Source organism: Schistocerca cancellata, chromosome 10, assembly GCF_023864275.1.
Source record: "Schistocerca cancellata isolate TAMUIC-IGC-003103 chromosome 10, iqSchCanc2.1, whole genome shotgun sequence".
In the NCBI taxonomy this organism is placed as follows: domain Eukaryota; kingdom Metazoa; phylum Arthropoda; class Insecta; order Orthoptera; family Acrididae; genus Schistocerca; species Schistocerca cancellata.
In genome coordinates this window covers 954,372-975,704 of record NC_064635.1, presented here as the reverse complement: position 1 = coordinate 975,704, position 21,333 = coordinate 954,372, and the positions used below count along the sequence as shown (strand labels likewise).

Here is a 21,333-nt window from a genome sequence, read left to right as displayed (position 1 = left end):
CTTGCACTCCAACACATCCTTTCATCCCGCCATCCCCCTGGACTGAACCTACGTTAAACTACCTCACTCCCATTTACTCTTCAGTCTTCTCCTCTTTCCCTTTCCTCTTTAGCTATTCACGCATCTTTTCATCCTACATAGTTGTATTTATCTTTATACTATATACCTCTTTACTTCTGTATGCATCCTCTTTGGTTTGAAGCTGGCACAGTACTTACAGTAGAATATCTTTGGCTTCCCTCTGACAACCATGCCTCCATCCTTGCTACCCTCCCTATTTTCCTTTCCCTGTTGCTTCATAGCCTGGGTTGTGAGTAACTGAATCTCCTTTCCCTTCTTCCCTTTCTTTCCCCTCTCTCCCCCCTGATGAAGGAACATTTGTTCCGAAAGCTAGGAATGTAAATTTTCGGTTCTGTTTTATGTGTATCTATCGGCTGTACTGAGCTGAGGTAAGTACTGGCCAGCCCCTCTATCTCTTTGTTAGTATTTGTTTTAACTTTAGGAAAAGTGAGGCTGCTCACTGTGTATCTAAGAATGGGCATTGTGACAACCATCACTGGTAGAGGAACATAGGGAGGATCATCATGCATGAAACACACCAAACACAAGAGTTAATAGAATGATATGTATTTTGAAGAAAAAAGAAAAGAGGATGACGCAAGAATGAATACAAATGTTACCAACATATTCAGTGTTCATTTACAGTTTTAGATTACCGTGCCTTCAGAAAACAGCTACATTTCAAAGTTTTTATCTCTGAGCCTGTTCCTCTCTGTTGGAAGAATTTCTTTGCATACACTCAAGAGGTGCTTCACAGGAGTGATAGAGGGTATTCCTGCATTTAGTTTTAAAAACAATCATTTTACTGAACTATGCTGAATGAGAAGTTTCACTTCAGTTGAACTACTGGAGAGGTATGAAGCTGCCTCATCAAACACTCCAGAATATGTTGCTGAAGAAACAGTGTTAAAAAAAAAACTGCTCTATCACTTCCTTGAAAGGTTTCTTCATTTTTCAGAGATGATGTTTCACAATACACCATCTTATAGATTGTAAGCATTTCTTCCTTTAATAAACAAATAGCTTCTTCCTTCTCATGTCCTTCCAACCAGGAAAATTTTAGTGCTAGTATCAAACCTGCTGTTGTGCTTAGGTTATCATCTAGTATGGTGGGGTCAAGTCTTTTTTTGTTGACCTTCTGTTAAGGTGCTTGCCATACAATATGCAACTGTCATTACTTAGTTTTGGGTGTTCCCGCAGCAAACATTTGATAGTAGGATGTAAGTACCCTATGTACATATTCTTTTCAGCTTGCAAAATCATCAGTGCCACTGCAGTAGGCTTTGTGACCTGAAACAAAAATTATTAAATTAATTTTCATTAATATCCTAACATATCAATGTTTAAATTGTGTATGTGTTATGATTAAAGTGAGACTAACTGGCTGTGGAAGTTAACTGAATCACTCTATTAAAAATGGACAGACAGAGTAATTTTAGTTATTAGAAAATTTAGTTATCTTAAGTTCACAAACCTTCATTATTTCAAATCATGTTTCTGTGGATAAAATAGGTAGCTGCTGTATTGTTAACCTTTGAAGAGTTACTAAGATTCAAAATTAATTTTTTGGGGACTATCAGTTATGCTTACTATGGTGGTCTTTAAAAACATGTTTTACCGGTTTCATTGCGTACCTCATTTTCAAACATTCTTATGCTTTTTATACTGTTGCAAAACATATTTCACTAATGTGTATGATAAGTGAACCATATGTTTCAGGGTTTACTAGTCAGTGTTTGTTAAGGCCACTAAAAACATGGATTGTTCTACTCCTATACTCACTGACACACACCAATAGAAGCATTATTAAGCATTAGAATTAGGCATTCTGTGAATTTCAGGTAGACAATCATCGAGTTACTGAAAGACATGGCTAGTCAAATATCCAACAAAAATTTGTTTATGGGAATTAGAAAGAAGCCTGACCATTCCTAGGTCAGTGCTTAAATGATACACAGAAAAGGCTTTTATTGTAGAAGTTGACAACAACAATTCTAGGCTGTCAAATCAACGTTCAGAATTGTTCAGAAAAGTGGAACAACAATGTCTGACCATAATACCTCTGCACATGATTTTCATTATGGCCGAAAAACTGGAAGAATTCTTGCATCTGGATTTGCTAAGGAGAATGGAAAATCTGTACCAAAGAACTGGGAAAGAGAGAACGTAGCTTTACTGGGGTGGCTCGAGGCATTCATTAAACTAAACAAGACTTTCATAACAGAGAAGTGTATGAATGGCTACTAACTGTACAGATGCAGATGTGAAAGTGGTAGATAACAAGGTTTTCCTTCAAGAAAAATACAAGTTTTAATTGCAAAACGTGTGCCATCTGGATGAGACAGCAGCAACTACTGTGCAGTGGCTACTGAAAGTGTTGTATCAGTCTGGCTACATAATAGTTGAACAATCTATGTCTACTGGAAGTTGTTCACTTGTGACAATGGTTGGAATAACTACTGACATTGTTAGTGTTTCCTAAGGTACACTTTAATGATGACATTCACACCGTGCCCCCCAGTGTGTAGGTGGAGCCACAGTCTCACTTTGGATGAATAGTGAACTGTTTTTACCAGTCCTGCATAACTCAAACACGAAAAGACCACCAAAGACACCCTGAAGTCTCAGTTCTGACAATTACAAAAGCTGTAGAAGTGTACCAGCAGTATCGTACACAAAAGACAATGGTATTATTTTACTTACTCTGATACTTCAAACAGGCCAAGCTGCATCATATTGATCTAGATATTGTTTCTTTCAAGAAATTATATAATGCAGCACCTTTTTCTTATAGCAAGCACAGAGTTACCTGTCACAGCCTGTGAGGTCGATAGACTTCCGGGGTTGAGCATTACCCCTTGCCATCACTAACAGAAATATATGTGTCGGTTTAAGGCTTGTGGTAGTCAACAACCGAACACAGATATTGTTGTACATGAAGATTATCAGCCAGCTCATTTGACTAATTGACATTTGCCAACTTGTTTACGCAAAGAATGTATTTGCCGCCTACTTCCACTGTTGATTTTGACAAGATCATAACTGCAGATGTGAACATTCCTCAGCCTTTGAAGATGAAGATGTCAAGGCCAATGGCAAAAAAAGTAAGGCAATATCTCCAGAAGTAGTTCTTCTTATCGCAAAGCCTCTCTTCCAGGAATAGTAGGAATAATGAAAATTAAATTATTGATTCTGACATACACTCCCATCAAAAGCAGTTTTAATGAAGAAGCTAGACTAACAGAACAAAAAGAAGCTGAAAAAATGTAATAGGCTTATAGGAAAATAGTCTAACAGTGAAAGTAACAAAAATTTAGAGAGAAAAGTATCCGACTTTGAAGAATCCTAAGAGGCTAAAGGGTCTGATCTGTTACCTAAGATATCTTATTTGCAGCAGTGAGTCTTTCTTCAAATGAAGATAGCGCAGTGTATTCTCCTGGAAATTTTGTGACTGTCAGTGGCAAAAAATGTACCAACTTTCTGACATGATATTGCAAAATTTTTTTCAGATCCTAAAAGATGCGGTGTGGGTGTTTTTTTACTCTTGCCTAAGAGTCATCAGGTACCTTTCTCTGGTCGTTCAGCAGATACTTGCAGTCTCATTTGTGTAATGTGTAGCTGGTGCCAGCCCAAACAAATACTGCTCATGACATCCTCCTTTCATCGCCTAGTGTTGTACGAAAGTGTCTGTTTCTGCTTACAAATAAAATGATTTTTAAGCCGGAATTTCACGTGCTTATTCGATAGAATAGTCCCGAATTAGCCTAGTGCGATATTTATTTTATCAATACAAATTAAGGGGGGACAGTAAAACACGAAGTATAACCAGTACTCTAACAGCGACGACACCGATTGTCCCGTGCTGACTGCTAGCACCGTGCAACAGCACTGCTGTTCAGCGGCTCCTGGACTACTGGTTGTTCTTTGTGTTTTACTGTCCCCGTTAATTCGTAGCAATAAAACAAATATGGCACTAGACTAATCAGGGACTACACGATTGTATGAAAACTTCAAAAATTATTTTATTTGTAACTGGGATCGATCCGACACTTTCCATCGACACTGGTCATCGTGTAAAAGACTTGGTGGGCCACATTTGTTTTGTTTGGGCTGACTCCAGCTACACATTGCAAAAGTGAAATTGTAAATATATGCTGAAAGACCAGAGAAAATTTGCCTTACATCTCTTAGAAGTGACATTCGATATGTGACTGGAACAGTGAAATTTAACCAAACACATAAAGGGAAGTTTTGTACAAGAGTGTGATGTAGTCTTAGCTATTTATGAACCATTTAGAGGCTGTTGGGTTTCTACGATTCTCGTATAAATTATTGTTTGTATCTCATGATACTGTATTACGTAGGGTGCAGCAATTGGCTGCTTTGATGTGATCTTGTTTCTGAATGTGTAACAGTTAATGATGATGATCAGTAATCTCTTGCATGGGGTTAAGTGGATCACTTGCATCTATGTTATGTTTCGGTCTCTGCTTTTGTTAATATTTAAATTAGGCTCTTAATATATTTTTGAAATGTTCCTTACACAGTAGCCAAATCAGTGACGTGATAAACATTTACTTGGCAAGAAAAACAAAAATGCAAAAAAATTAAAATGTAAAGAATGGTCCTATTAAACTAACATTACTCCATGTTACAACTGTAATACATTTAAAACTTACTGCAATATATTCATTCAGAAATGTCACATCTACCGGTCGAAGGCGTACTAGCCCGATGCTGTCCACGAGGACATCTATATAGTGCATCTAGGCCGCACTTGTCTGTTGCAGACACCAGACAGTGTTAAATGTCTTATGTGCTGTTACGTCTTGTAGCAGTAGGAGTCACAAGCAACTTATGGATCATTTTGTGGATGGAATAGACAATTCTTTATTTATTCCATAAAGCTTGGCAGTGTGCTCTTGCTACATTCTTAAAATGAGGATTGTCCTCTGCTTTTTGGCTATCCTGCAATGACTATGAATGTAAGCATGTAAAACATAACAAGACTGTTGGCAAAAAAGAAAAAAACAATTTATGAAGAAGAGAATTCCTGTTTACCTTTAGTGCTAATAGGTTAAGGGTATGCGCAGCACACCGCTGATGTGACGGCAAGTTATACTGGAATTCATTCACACCTTCATCAAGAATGGTGCTACTTGAACGAGCTCCATCTCTTTTGGCTTATCAGATGCCTGAACTTCGCCTTCACCAGGTTTCATTCCATATAATTTCATTCCATATAACCTTAAAAGAAATAATTGGAAAGATGATATTTGAAAAAGTAACACAGAACTGATACGTTGGAAAACTCGAACAAAAAATACATTACATTACCTTAGGTGAAAGCTTTGTTGAAATTGCTGCCATTTTGTGTTACACAAGACACCACTTTCTTATGAATATTAAAATCGTGATATATACTCTAGATCCCAGCAACCAGAACATCGTGTGAATGGCATCCCACAAGCCTCTCTATAGCAAGCATAGCAGATGTCTACGTGGTAACCCCTGAGAAAAGTCGTCCTAAACTGTGTCTGGCAATCTGCTGTGGTTGTAACTCTGTCGGCTCTTGATAACCCTTCTATTAGTTTCATTTTTTTGGTTATTGTACCTTTCCTTCAGTTGTGCAGAAACAATCTTTCTACACATCACTGTCCTATTTGCTGCCAAACCTTTTATTAAAATTATGAACGACTCTTCTTTTACTACTGAAAAGAGCTGAACAGAATAGCAGACAAAATCTAAAATAAATTTTTGGACAGTGCTTTCGCCGGTAGTGTTGTTTGGGAAGGAAAGTGTAGATTGTTTTTCCTTTGCGCCCGTACTTTCAGTTCGAAGATCACGCTCTCTTCTCTTCGCTTGCTGCAAGGAGTTTTCCATTTCAGTTAACTTTGTTGGATGAATCCTCAGCAGTGGAAACAAAGATTGTGCAATTTTTTGTAAAATAGTTGTATTTTGCAATTTGTTGTATTTGCACCATTTACAGTTACATTGTTTTCTTAGGTTAGTGAAGTATTTGTGGAAAACTGTGGTGCCACTTAGCAATGGAATGTACATGTGTTTCAATGTGTAACTTTAATATTACATAATACATTTTCAGATCGTAATTGCTCACCTGTATATGCTTCCTTAAGTTTGACACCATAATCCAGGCATACTTCAAAAATTTATCTCCTGGACAAAGCTTACATTTTGTAGTCATATTTTCTTTGCTTTGTGCACCATTTGACTCGACATAATTCCTTACGTAAGGAAACAGCAATACTATCACCTCACACTCACTGTTTTCTACGTCACTGGACATGCTGTATATCAGAGCAAAAAACATATCTCGACTTCCCTCCTGTCACACAGCTTTTACAATGAACGAATGAAGATTGCGCCAAGAATATAGAGGCGACATGTCTTTCGCCAGCTGCTAGACATGTTCAAAAGAGGGTGACTTATGACTGTTACAAAGTAATGATTCCAATGTTGTAACAACTGCTGTTCTATTGGAATATGTAAATTACAGGTACAAATTACATTTTCTAAAATGTATTGTTTACAGGGAAAAATTACATGAAAAGTAATTGTTCATGTAATCCAATTCCTTTTGCTCAATTACTTACCATCACTGATCTTGACACATATTCCATTTCTAAGAATTCACATATTTTTTACAAAATCTATGTTTTGTGAGTAAATTGTTGTCTTAGCAGACTTAATGTTACGTAGTGACTGAATGGAATTACAAATAAACAAAGTTTCAGCCTTAAACAGAGCTGCAGCCTTTCATAAGAAAGAGGATGTTGAGCTTTCCTGCTGTATGGCATAAATTTTTTCAGATGTTCTTCAACAGTGAGTAACATATGCCGTAGAAAAGAACACAATAATAAATGTACAATTACAAAAAAAGTTATTTTGTAAGAAGTACCTCAGTGGGAAGATTTATCACATAGTCCTGTTCGAAAACCTACTTTTAAATGTTGAAATGTACCAATGTTGTACATTTACATAATTTGAAATTTAATTCAGTTGGCTAGTGTAAAAATCACAGCAGAAGTTCAAAATTTGGGTACACGGGCAATATTGGAATGGTGAATTGACACTCTAACTAAACAATGTATGTGACTAAGTGATTTACATAAAACTTGTCTCTGTATCCATTAAAACTTGTGCATCACAAAAGCATGGTCGAAACTGACAAACAGTTCACACAGACTTACTTTACACTGATTAAAAAAAAGTGTCAAATTTGAACTGAACAGAGTGACTTAAATATCGCATTTTAAATAATTTTTCAGTAATGTGTAGAATTTTTTTTACACTGTTAGTTTTATGTTCTTTATGAAGTAACAATCAAAGTTTCATTCATGTAATGAATTTAGTGAAGACATAAACATTGGATTTGCCAATGTTAACAATGATGTTACAAATTGATAATCATTATGATGCACAGTTACATAAAGTTTATTACGTTATTCGTGTTGTGTATTAAAATATGAATTTCTACATGACTTTAATTCAAAAGATGTAATGACAACTGTCTGTATTAAATACAGTACTTTATAGAGCTAAAGCTTTTTGTACAGAAAGATCATGAAATTTAGATGCTGTAATTTACATACATACAATAGTCACAAATTTTAGGACGGAGTAATTACCCTAACATATATTCTAATTGAATTTTGTTTGGATAACAGTTATTACTAACATAAATGTTAATATGTATCGATATACGAAACTGTAAGTTATCTGTAAAGAACGGAAACAGTACACGATGTGGGTACTGTAATCTCACATCGACGTGGTATCGACGTATTCGAAATACGTGTTCCCATTCTGCTGCATTACGGTGTGCGTGTCGGCTCTAAATGGAATTCGGCCGTCCACAGGTACGTATTGGCCTGTCTTACTGCCTCCTCGTTACTCTGCAGTACAGGGAAAGTGTTTAGATTCGAGTACCAAATTACATATGCTACTTTCGTTTTACAATTACAGGCTAGGAGTGCGGCCGAGTGGAGGCCCGAGTATAAAGGACAGGCTGGGTACGAGAGGTGCCGTAGCCGTCGCTGCTGCCGCATCGGCGTCTGCCGAGCCGGCGAGCAGGCCGGGCGCGAGGAATCCCACAGCTGCAGCCGGAGAGCCCCGTCCCGGCGGTGGCAAGGTGACGGACAGGTTGGGGCCGAGGCCCACCGGCAGTGGGACTGCCGGTGCCCCGGGAGGGTCAGCCACGAAGTCCACCGCCTCTGCGGAGAGCGGCGGACTGCCGACCAGACCGAGGGTCGCAGACAGGCTGGGCACGAGGAGGGGTGACGCAGCGAGGGAGGCCGGCACGTCCAGGAAGAGAGCGGCAGAGGGAGGCAGAGACTCTCTGCCCGAGGTGAGTCTGCCCGCTGCCGTCGAACTGTCGTGTCGGAATCTCGTCCTCCCGTCATTCTTACCGCGGGGGCAACTGTGACTGTATCTGTGGTGGCTAATTGTACTTAAAGAGACGATTGGTACTCGGTACGGTAACTACGGTCAGTGTGTTTACGATACGAAACCCCGTGCACGAAATTCCGCATTTTCCACACGGGCATGTAACAGATCATTTTTAGTGACAAATTCTCACTTGTGTAGCCTTCGTAGATTGACTGCTTCGGGCTTCTTCTCAGAACACTTTTATTTAAATTTTTACGAGAGGAGACTTTAGAATTATTCATCGTGAGATAAAATATGCAGTTTAATAAAAAGTGATTAACAAGTAGTAAAGTGATGTGCACAATCTGGCTTACCTTCTCTCATATTAAACAAGTTTCATTGTGACATTTCCCAGCTCGGTACAAGTAGGTGTATATTGTATATCGCATGCTGTCGCGTCATTGGCAGACGGGAAATTAGCCGATTGAGTGGACAGTCCCCTTCCACGAGAGAGAGAAAATGGCTGGCGGAGAACGTCCGCACCGATAACTGTTCCGTAATACGCTCACCGAGCTGGGTTACCTATCCTCTTCAGTGTCAATATTAAAATTGAAAATTGTTTTTGTGTTCTATCACAGGACAGTCACCTCACACGAGGTTGACAGAGATAGATTTTTCCTCACATTCCAGTTTGAGGCATGTTTGGTGGCCAGTAACTACGTCTACTTCCATTTAGGTACACAGCGAGCCACCGTGAGATGCACAGCAGAGGGGTTCCTCGTGTCACTGCCAGTAATTCGCTTTCAAATCCCACTCACAAATGAAGTGAAGGAAAAAGACTGACTGTGCTCCCATATGTACCACAGTTGCTCTTATCCCGTCTTTGTGGCGCCGTGTGAGACTGGCAACAGGACTGTTCTGCAGCCTGTCGTATATGCCGGTTCTGTAAACTTCCTAGATAGTGTTACACGAAAAGGACTTTTTTGTCACCATCAGGGATTCCTGTCGAAGGTCTCAGTGTACCCGTAATACTCCAGCATCTATCGAACCTACCGGAAATGGACCTAGTAACACACCTTCCTTCGATCGTGCCTCGTTTATCTCAAGAGTACCCGACACCTGACAGCTGATAGATTAGCCAGTACCCAGTACACTGTAGCCAGTGGCCTGTAGCCATCAACCGACAGTGAGTAGGCAATATCTGGTTGCTGAGTGTGCTCCACTGGCACCTGACTGAGTCCCAGCTATCCGGAGACTACCGGACGTTGCTGGTTTACCTGAGCTCCGATTCATCCTCCCATCCTGACATCCTCCTGGGCTAACCTTACACCCGTTCTCTCTTTCTAGGATTCTATACCTCAGTTGATAAAAACAGAACCCTTATAGGATCACAGTGTTGTCTGTCAGACTGTTATAAACCCATTTTCCCCAGGAATGGGTAGATGTGTCAAGTTGAAACTAATGGCCCCTTGGTATGTAAACTATTGAGGCTTCTCAGTCAGTGGAATCAAAAGATACAGCCATTTATCACACATACTTTAATACTCAAAAACTCACTCATCAGTACCTGTATGATACACTGCATTGACCTGAAATCTTGAAACAATTTTTTTGCTGTGCTTTTTATTACATCTTTTTATTTATTACATCTCATTTATTTTCTGTATTGCTTTTACTTTTTCATCTTTGTTTCCCTCCCTTTCCTCTTTTTCTCAGTTGCACTGTTCATTTTTTACCCTTTAGTCTATCCCAACCTTACACTCCGTTCTTGACACCTCCGGGTGGTACCCTTCGATGTACTGCCTCCAGTCTACTCCTCTGGACACCTCCCTCTCGGTCTCCGTCTGTCCTCGTACTCACTGCAGGTGGGTCACTCACTTCGGGATATGACGTATCCACCCTTCTGCAACCTGTCACTCTCTCCTCCCAGGCGGAGGACCTGTAGTTCAAAAGCCGTATAGTCTGTCACGTTTACTGTCTTATCGGCAATACTGCAGTTTTTGCATCACAGTGGCAAGTATTGTCTCATATTTTATAGGGTGACTATAACTGTATTTTGTTCCTTCAGTTTCAGACTGCACGTGACGTACCAGTTTTTTTAAGCATTACCTTCGGGTCGGGAGACAAAATCTCGAGTACTACTTGTGGACAGAAGTGAAACTGGGGATCAATATTCCTAGGTTTCTCCACAGCTACTTCCTTCCTGAGAGAGGGGACAGGGTCAGTTTGAAAGGAGAAACAGGTTGTTCACACCCCATATGAAGAGGATTTCTGCCCTCCCCCATTCCCCCTCCCTCCTCTCCTTCCATCGTCCTAATTACATCTGTCCCTCCTTTCTAGGTGCCCACTTTGTATCCTCTCTTCCCTCGGGAAGGAACTGGAGAGGTAGTCACAGAGGCAGTCCGTGCAGCTAGAAGCGTGCCAGGGAACTGCACTGTTGTCAGTTCCAGCATTTTCTGCTCCGCATGGGAAAAAAGGTGTCCCCCGTAAATTGTCTGTCACTAGTTTACGTAGATATTGTCCCTTACTGTCATCATCAGCCACAATAACTTGAAACAGACGGAATAAAAATCCACTAAACACCTCACTACAATCGCATTTGACACTTACACTGTCTGCGACGTTCACAGCGGAGCACTCGAAAAACTGCCGAATACTTCTCGTCGGAAAATATGTGACGTCACCTGCACAGGAGGAGCCTAAACTCGCCTGCCTCCATTAGTGACTGCGACTTTGTCTCCCAGAGAGAAGTGGCTCAGCTTTCTGTTTCATCTGTCTCATTATAGTTTAACAGTTCTCCCAGTCGAATTTTCTTTCTCACGTTACGGTGTCCAGTCGTCGGACCAAATACCGGTGCGATGCATTTCTCCGTACTGGTCTGCTCTGTGCAAGCCCCTGCACCCTCTTACCACTTTATTTCAGACAGTTCTAGACTGTCATTGGCCGTACTATTTATCATCCACATTTAAGTTCCTTACTGCTACAATCCAAACACTTTCAGAAAAAGAGTTCTTAATATTTAAATTTATTTTATATCTTGACATACCTCTCTTCCTCAGAAAGCTTTTTCTTCTATTGCCAGTCCACATTTGGCATCCTCTCTGCTTTAACAATCATCATTTATTTTACTCCCCAAGTAGCAAAACTTGTGTATTACTTTCTGTGTTCCACTTCTGTCTCCCTCCCACCCCCTGTCTCTACTCCCCCCCCCCCCCCCCCTTCCTCCCCAACTCCACTGTGTCACCTGACTTAAATTTATCTACATACCATTACAGTAGTTTTACTTTTATTGGTGTGTCTTAGCATCTTCAATGCAACTGATCGAAGTCCCCAAGAAGAAGTTGCGTCACGGTTCGAGGGTACTGAATAGTAGGCCCTCATAACTTAAAATTGTGTGATGACCGTGAAAAAAAGTAAGAGAAGCCCGAAACCTAGCAAGATACGGAAGTTACGGATAGGCTACAGGGCTGTTTTGACAGCCTATTCCTAAAACTTCCATTAGGGAAATAAAGATAAAGGAAACATTCCAGTATGTGGGTAGAACAATCTGTGGCAATTGACACATCAAATTAGTTGTGAGTGTATATCAAACAGATAGAAATGTGAGATATAAGAATGGAACACATTAAATAAATGACATGTCTTTTGTTGCCAGTCTTACGTGTCCCAGTGTTGTATGAAATATGTAGGGGCACGTGATGTGTACCCCGAGATACTACCGATTGAAATGTTTGTCCTTATTACCCGCCATTAATAAATAATGCAAATTCAAACAAAACTCAGCCTCAGTTTTGATGGGTGCTTATCTTTTACCTCAATTGTGAAAAATTAGTTACACCACTTGCATAGATGGGAGAAAACATTTCAGTATTATAATGTCTTTGGCAAAAATACTGTTACTTATCTTTTAAAATAAAATCACATCCAATAGCACACAGAATTTTTAACTTTTGAAAATTGTACACTTTTTCCATGGTGGTGGTCCATTTGATTACATCTGTCAAATAGTACAATACCAAAGTTCAAAACTGTATGTGAACCAGACGAGACTGACAGTAGTGAGACGTATTGTCACAGCTGCAATGGCATTTACGTATTTTAAAGAACGACTGTATTGATTTTACTTTACTATAAATTCACGTAAAATTCATTTGATCATAAACAGGTAATTTTGTAACAGTCGTCTCCCAACCGACTATCAGTTTTTTTTTCCCCCCCTTACATTAGTAACATTATAATATTTTATGGAATTTTCTCACTAATATAAATACGGTTTTCTCTTCTTTGTCCTTACCTGCGATTACTGTTAAGTTTCACAATTTTTAAGAGTACCCTTGTTTTTACCATAGTTTTCATATAGCAAAAGCCATAACCAATTTTAGTTTTATAAATAAACCAAACTTAGTGTATAAGTTATGAATAAATTTTGCACAAAATTTGCTGAAAACTTTGTGAATTTATATGGTGCCAAACTTTAATTTTTGTTCTTTCATGTTATAAAAATATTGAAGTACCCCATACTTTCTAACTGATGTCATTAACTCTTGTGTATACAGAAAACAATTTCGAAGCGAGGCCAAACCTCTCAATACTGTCCAAATATATCTGATTAAATACACGTCAAAATGCCAAATTCACAAAAGACGAGGTTACAGAAGGGGAAAAAAAAATCTCGTCTCCGGCAATACACAAATTGGACTATCGGACACTAGGCCCGTTTCCATCTGGAAGAGCCCGGCCCTGTGCCGCGCCTCACCCTCCTCCTCTGCTCTCCCCTCCTCCAGGTAGCAGCGAAAAGACCAGCGGCGGAGGGTCCGGGCAGCCGGCTGGCACGGCGGCTGCGCGAGTTGGCCGAGGGTCCCGGCGGCGGCAGTGCGAGGGTGGCCCACGTGCCTCCCAACAACATCCGGCAGGGTGGCACCGGCACCGGCACCGGCACTGGCCACGCGGTGAGTACCGACGGGGGAGGGCGGCAGTGACGTCGGCGCTGCGACGTCATCTGCCAGGTATACTGCCGACTAGTAGCTTCTCGTTCTGGCATCCCATGTGAGTGATCTGACTGAGACTTAACGTGCAGTTACCTGTAATTGAGGTAATCGGGCTACACGAGGCTCGGGCTGCACACGTCTGCTCCTGTGCCTGGTAGCTAATTTGTTGCAAATAATAACCCGTAGCTGTGATCCTGCAGTCAAATAGTCTATGCCTTGGCTAGAATGGTGAATTAACAAAATAAACAGAAATATAAAATAAAAATCAAATGAATAACTAATGATAAGGGTACAATTCTGACGTCAGTAATTGATGTACATGTCATCGGAGAACCCTGTCAGACGATATTCGAGAAAGTAAATCTCGGGTATATTGAAAGTGGTCTTATGGTAACCGATTATGACTGACGCCCAAGAGATAAAGAATGGAAACTCGTACTCTGTCTGTCTCAAGTCCTTAATGCAAAAGGAAAAGTTAAAAGTTCTGACTGGGGCACGTGCAGACCTCACAATAGTTAAAATCCTATTGAAAGTTAAGGTATTTTAGCAGCTGTTCAGTGCCCAGAATTTATCACTCCCACAATGAAATACAGTGGAACCTCGCATAATGAGCATTCGCATTATGTGCAATCCGTATAATGAATGAAACAAATTTTTAAAAAATGGCTTGCTTGACGAGTGGTGATTCGCATAACGAGCGATGACGATTTACTGTGAATTCACCAACGGTTCACGCACAGTGGGGGAAATGTTCTACAATATGAACACCTTTCATTGTCGGCGGCAGTATATGAACAATGTCTTCAGTATGTACTGCAGTCTGGGTAAGTGCTTTTTCTGCTACAATCACATTTTTGTAAACTTGTGTACACACTTTTGTTTTCAAATTTTAATAATCTTCGTAGAAATGACCCCAAAGATAAAGCTGCAAGAAGACAACCATAAGAGGAACAAAATGACCTTAGAAATGAAGCGTAAAAGCATTGAACGTGGCACGAGTGTTGCTGATTTAGCACACACATGCAATTGATCTATACAAACTATTTGCACTATCCTCAAGAACAGGGACAAGATTATGGAAATAGATGCTTCAAAGGGAGAGACAAGAGTATCTAAACAAAGCTTTCGTATTATGGACGATGTTAAAAGTTTGCTCCTTACACAGATAAACGAAAAGCAATTGCAAGGCAACACTGTTAACGAGAACTCATCTGTGAGAAGGCAGGAATGATTTTTGTCAACCTACTTAAGGGACAGGAGGATCAGCAGCAGCTGAAGAAGTGTTTAAGGGAAGCCACAGGTGGTTCGAGAAGCTTAAGAGAACAACAGGCATCCACAACGTTGTGAGGCATGGTGAAACAGCGAGCTCCAACACGAAGGTTGCAGAGAGCTTCATCAGCAACTTAGAGATGCTTGTAGACTCTGAGGGTTGTGTGCCACAACGGGTTTTTAATTGTGATGAGATGGATCTATTCTGGAGAAAGGTGCCGAAACCTACCTTTATAACGGCAGAGAAGGCATTGCCTGGTCACAAGCTAATGAAAGACCGTCACACTGATGTTCTGTGCCAATGCAACTAGTGATCTGAAAATTAAACTGCTGCTTGTTTGCCATTCAGAAACTCTATTAGCCTTCAGAAAGTGTAAGTCCAGAAGAGCAGGCTAAATGTGATGTGGAGGTCCGACAACAAGGTTTGAGTGAAGTGTGATCTTTTTTTTGTGATTGGATCAATCAAGTGTGTGGTCCTTTGATGAAAAAATATTTGCTTGAGAGGAATCTGCCATTCCATGTCTTGCTTGTTATGGACAACGTTCTTGCCCATTCTTCATGCCTACAAGACCAATTGCAGTTCATCAGGATCCAGTTTCTGCCTTCCAACACCACTCCTTTACTCCAACCTGTGACCAGCAGATTATTTCTAAGTTTAAGAAGCTCTTCACTGAAGCACTCATTGAGCATTGCTCTGTGTTGATTGAATCTACCACTCTCTCTGTGAGTTTTGCAAATATCACTTCAACATCATTGCCTGTGTCAAGATGATTCAAAAGAAATGGGAAGGGGTTACGAAGAGAACTCTCACTTCTTCTCGGGAGAAGCTTTGGCCAGAGTGCGTTGTCAGATGTGACTCTAAGGCATTTGAGCCAGTACCAGCGGAGCCTGTAGTTAACGAGATTGTGTCTGTGGCCAAGAGCATGGGACTAGATAACAATGATATCCGTGAGCTCATAGTAGATCACAGCCAAGAAAGGAGTTCGGAGGAGGAGACTGAGGCAGTAACAGCAAAGCAGCAATCATCTGGTGCAATAAGAGAAATGCTGAAAGCATGGGAATCGGTTGCATCGAACATTGAAAATCATCACACCAATAAAGCAGTGGCTGTGCGCACTACAAATTTATTTGACAACAATGCTGTGTCGCATTTTCGCCAAGTGTTGAAGTGTCAGCAGAAACAAATGACTATAGACAGCTTCCTAGTAAAAAAGGATTAGTTGTGTATTGTGAACAATAAAGTACATAATATTGTATGTATAATTCTCTTTGAATAAATGGCATGAATAAGATAAATTTTTAGTGCTTTCTCTGCGTGGAATGCATTATCGTGTTTTACATTAAATTATATGCGACAATTTGTTCCACTTAATGAGTGTTTCGCACTTCGATTAAGATTCTGGAACGAATTATGTTCACTATGTGAGATTAAAACTGAAAGATTAAAACTGAAGAAACTGCAAAAAGGTGGGAATTTAAGGAGATAGGACCTGTATAAACTGAAAGAACCAGAGGTTGTACAGAGTTTCAGGGAGAGCATAAGGGAAAAATTGACAGGAATAAGGAAAAGAAATACAGTAGAAGAAGAGTGGGTAGCTTTGAGGGATGAAATAGTGAAGGCAGCAGAGTATGAAATAGGTAAAAAGATGAGGGCTAGTAGAAACCCTTGGGTAACAGAAGAAATATTGAATTTAACTGATAAAAGGAAAAAATATAAAAATGCAGTAAATGAAGCAGGTAAAAAGGAATACAAACATCTCAAAAATGAGATTGACAGGAAGTGCAAAATGGCTAAGCAGGGATGGCTAGAGGACAAATGTAAGGATGTAGAGGCTTATCTCACTAGGGGTAAGATAGATACTGCCTACAGGAAAATTAGAGAGACCTTTGGAGAAAGGAGAACCACTTGCATGAATATCAAGAGCTTTGATGAAAACCCAGTTCTAAGCAAAGAAGGGAAAGCAGAAAGGTGGAAGGAGTATATAGAGGGTCTATACAAGGGCGATGTACTTGAGGACAATATTATGGAAATGGAAGAGGATGTAGATGAAGATGAAATGGGAGAAATGATACTGCGTGAAGAGTTTGACAGAGCACTGAAAGACCTGAGGCGAAACAAGGCCCCTGAGTTGACAACATTCCATTAGAACTACTGATAGCCTTTGGAGAGCCAGTCCTGACAAAACTCTACCATCTGTGAGCAAAATGTATGAGACAGGCGAAATACCCTCAGACTTCAGGAAGAATATAATTATTACAGTCCCAAAGAAGGTGGATGTTGACAGATGTGAAAATTACTGAACTATCAGTTTAATAAGTCACAGCTGCAAAATACTAACGCGAATTCTTTACAGACGAATGGAAAACCTGATAGAAGCCGACCTTGGGGAAGATCAGTTTGGATCCCGTAGAAATGTTGGAACACGTGAGGCAATACTGACCCGAAGACTTATCTTAGAAGAAAGATTAAGGAAAGGCAAACCTATGTTCCTAGCATTCGTAGACTTAGAGAAAGCTTTTGACAATGTTGATTGGAGTACTCTCTTCCAAATTCTGAAGGTGGCAGGGGTAAAATACAGGGGGCTAAACCCTATTTACAATTTGTACAGAAAGCTGATGGCAATTACAAGAGTCGAGGGGTATGAAAGGGAAGCGGTGGTTGGGAAATGAGTGAGACAGGGTTGTAGCCTATCCCCGATGTTATTCAATCTGTATATTGAGCAAGCAATAAAGGAAACAAAAGAAAAGTTCGGAGTAGGTATTAAAATCCATGGAGAAGAAATAAAAACTTTGAGGTTTGCTGATGACATTGTAATTCTGTCAGAGACAGGAAAGGACTTGGAAGAGCAGCTGAACGGAATGGACAGTGTCTTGAAAGGAGGGTATAAGATGAACATCAACAAAAGCAAAACGAGGATAATGGAACGTAATCGAATTAAGTCGGGTGAGGTTGAGGGAATTAGATTAGTAAATGAGACACTTAAAGTAGTAAAGGAGTTTTGCTATTTGGGGAGCAAAATAACTGATGATGGTCAAAGTAGAGAGGATATAAAATGTAGAATGGCAATGGCAGGGAAAGCGTTTCTGAAGAAGAAAAATTTGTTAACATTGAGTATAGATTTAAATGTCAGGAAGTCGTTTCTGAAAGTATTTGTATGGAGTGTAGCCATGTATGGAAGTGAAACGTGGACAATAAATAGTTTAGACAAGAAGAGAATAGAATCTTTCGAAATGTGGTGCTACAGAACAATGCTGAAATTAGATGGGTAGATCACATAACTAATGAGGAGGTATTGAATAGAATTGGGGAGAAGAGGAGCTTGTGGCACAACTTGACTAGAAGAAGGGATCGGTTGGTAGGACATGTTCTGAGACATCGAGGGATCACCAATTTAGTATTGGAGGGAAGCGAGGAGGGTAAAAATCATAGAGGGAGACCAAGAGATGAATACACTAAGCAGATGCAGAAGGATGTAGGCTGCGGTAGGTACTGGGAGATGAAGAAGCTTGCACAGGATAGAGTAGGATGGAGAGCTGCATCAAACCAGTCTCAGGACTGAAGACCACAACAACAACAACAACAACAACAACATGTGAGTTTCCACTGTAACTCAGTTTAACTCGGTTCTTCCAGAACTTACATATACATCTACATCTACATCTACATCTATACTCCGCGAGCCACCTTACGGTGTGTGGCGGAGGGTACTTATTGTACCACTATCTGATCCCCCCTTCCCTGTTCCATTCACGAATTGTGCGTGGGAAGAACGACTGCTTGTAAGTCTCCGTATTTGCTCTAATTTCTCGGATCTTTTCGTTGTGATCATTACGCGAGATATATGTGGGCGGTAGTAATATGTTGCCCATCTCTTCCCGGAATGTGCTCTCTCGCAATTTCGATAATAAACCTCTCCGTATTGCGTAACGCCTTTCTTGAAGTGTCCGCCACTGGAGCTTGTTCAGCATCTCCGTAACGCTCTCGCGCTGACTAAATGTCCCCATGACGAATCGCGCTGCTTTTCGCTGGATCATGTCTATCTCTTCTATTAATCCAACCTGGTAAGGGTCCCATACTGATGAGCAATACTCAAGAATCGGACGAACAAGCGTTTTGTAAGCTACTTCTTTCGTCGATGAGTCACATTTTCTTAGAATTCTTCCTATGAATCTCAACCTGGCGCCTGCTTTTCCCACTATTTGTTTTATGTGATCATTCCACTTCAGATCGCTCCGGATAGTAACTCCTAAGTATTTTACGGTCGTTACCGCTTCCAATGATTTACCACCTATGGCATAATCGTACTGGAATGGATTTCTGCCCCTATGTATGCGCATTATATTACATTTATCTACGTTTAGGGAAAGCTGCCAGCTGTCGCACCATGCATTAATCCTCTGCAGGTCTTCCTGGAGTACGTACGAGTCTTCTGATGTTGCTACTTTCTTGTAGACAACCGTGTCATCTGCAAATAGCCTCACGGAGCTACCGATGTTGTCAACTAAGTCATTTATGTATATTGTAAACAATAAAGGTCCTATCACGCTTCCTTGCGGTACTCCCGAAATTACCTCTACATCTGCAGATTTTGAACCGTTAAGAATGACATGTTGTGTTCTTTCTTCTAGGAAATCCTGAATCCAATCACAAACCTGGTCCGATATTCCGTAAGCTCGTATTTTTTTCATTAGACGTAAGTGCGGAACCGTATCAAATGCCTTCCTGAAGTCCAGGAATATGGCATCAATCTGCTCGCCAGTGTCTACGGCACTGTGAATTTCTTGGGCAAATAGGGCGAGCTGAGTTTCACATGATCTCTGTTTGCGGAATCCATGTTGGTTATGATGAAGGAGATTTGTATTATCTAAGAACGTCATAATACGAGAACACAAAACATGTTCCATTATTCTACAACAGATTGACGTAAGCGAAATAGGCCTATAATTATTCGCATCTGATTTATGACCCTTCTTGAAAATGGGAACGACCTGCGCTTTCTTCCAGTCGCTAGGTACTTTACGTTCTTCCAGCGATCTACGATAAATTGCTGATAGAAAGGGGGCAAGTTCTTTAGCATAATCACTGTAGAATCTTAAGGGTATCTCGTCTGGTCCGGATGCTTTTCCGCTACTAAGTGATAGCAGTTGTTTTTCAATTCCGATATCGTTTATTTCAATATTTTCCATTTTGGCGTCCGTGCGACGGCTGAAGTCAGGGACCGTGTTACGATTTTCCGCAGTGAAACAGTTTCGGAACACTGAATTCAGTATTTCTGCCTTTCTTCGGTCGTCCTCTGTTTCGGTGCCATCGTGGTCAACGAGTGACTGAATAGGGGATTTAGATCCGCTTACCGATTTTACATATGACCAAAACTTTTTAGGGTTCTTGTTTAGATTGTTTGCCAATGTTTTATGTTCGAATTCGTTGAATGCTTCTCTCATTGCTCTCTTTACGCTCTTTTTCGCTTCGTTCAGCTTTTCCTTATCAGCTATGATTCGACTACTCTTAAACCTATGATGAAGCTTTCTTTGTTTCCGTAGTACCTTTCGTACATGATTGTTATACCACGGTGGATCTTTCCCCTCGCTTTGGACCTTAGTCGGTACGAACTTATCTAAGGCGTACTGGACGATGTTTCTGAATTTTTTCCATTTTTGTTCCACATCCTCTTCCTCAGAAATGAACGTTTGATGGTGGTCACTCAGATATTCTGCGATTTGTGCCCTATCACTCTTGTTAAGCAAATATATTTTCCTTCCTTTCTTGGCATTTCTTATTACGCTTGTAGTCATTGATGCAACCACTGACTTATGATCACTGATACCCTCTTCTACATTCACGGAGTCGAAAAGTTCCGGTCTATTTGTTGCTATGAGGTCTAAAACGTTAGCTTCACGAGTTGGTTCTCTAACTATCTGCTCGAAGTAATTCTCGGACAAGGCAGTCAGGATAATGTCACAAGAGTCTCTGTCCCTGGCTCCAGTTCTGATTGTGTGACTATCCCATTCTATACCTGGTAGATTGAAGTCTCCCCCTATTACAATAGTATGATCACGAAACTTCTTCACGACGTTCTGCAGGTTCTCTCTGAGGCGCTCAACTACTACGGTTGCTGATGCAGGTGGTCTATAGAAGCATCCGACTATCATATCTGACCCACCTTTGATACTTAGCTTAACCCAGATTATTTCACATTCGCATTCGGTAATAACTTCACTGGATATTATTGAATTCTTTACTGCTATAAATACTCCTCCACCATTGGCGTTTATCCTATCCTTGCGGTATATATTCCATTCTGTGTCTAGGATTTCGTTACTGTTCACTTCCGGTTTTAACCAACTTTCCGTTCCTAATACTATATGCGCACTATTTCCTTCAATAAGAGATACTAATTCAGGAACCTTGCCCTGGATACTCCTGCAGTTTACCAATATTACGTTAACTTTTCCTGTTTTTGGTCTCTGAGGACGGACGTTCTTTATCAACGATGATAATGTCCTCTCTGGTAAGCCGTCAGGTATTTTATCGTTTCGCCCAAGGGGGGGTCCCTCTAACCTAAAAAACCCCCGTGTGCACGCCACACGTACTCTGCTACCCTAGTAGCTGCTTCCGGTGTGTAGTGCA

At 40.6% G+C, this 21,333-nt stretch overlaps 1 protein-coding gene across 2 annotated transcripts in view; it reads left to right on the top strand.

The window, feature by feature from the left end:
- Window positions 1-21,333, top strand: part of LOC126106905 (zinc finger CCCH domain-containing protein 14) — a 239,044-nt gene that overhangs the window by 46,614 nt on the left and 171,097 nt on the right. For both annotated transcript variants that reach the window (XM_049913322.1, XM_049913321.1), the window contains exons 7-8: window positions 8,047-8,428; window positions 13,233-13,397. In XM_049913322.1, the coding sequence (XP_049769279.1) occupies window positions 8,047-8,428; window positions 13,233-13,397 (547 nt within the window). The remainder of the gene's footprint in view (window positions 1-8,046; window positions 8,429-13,232; window positions 13,398-21,333) is intronic.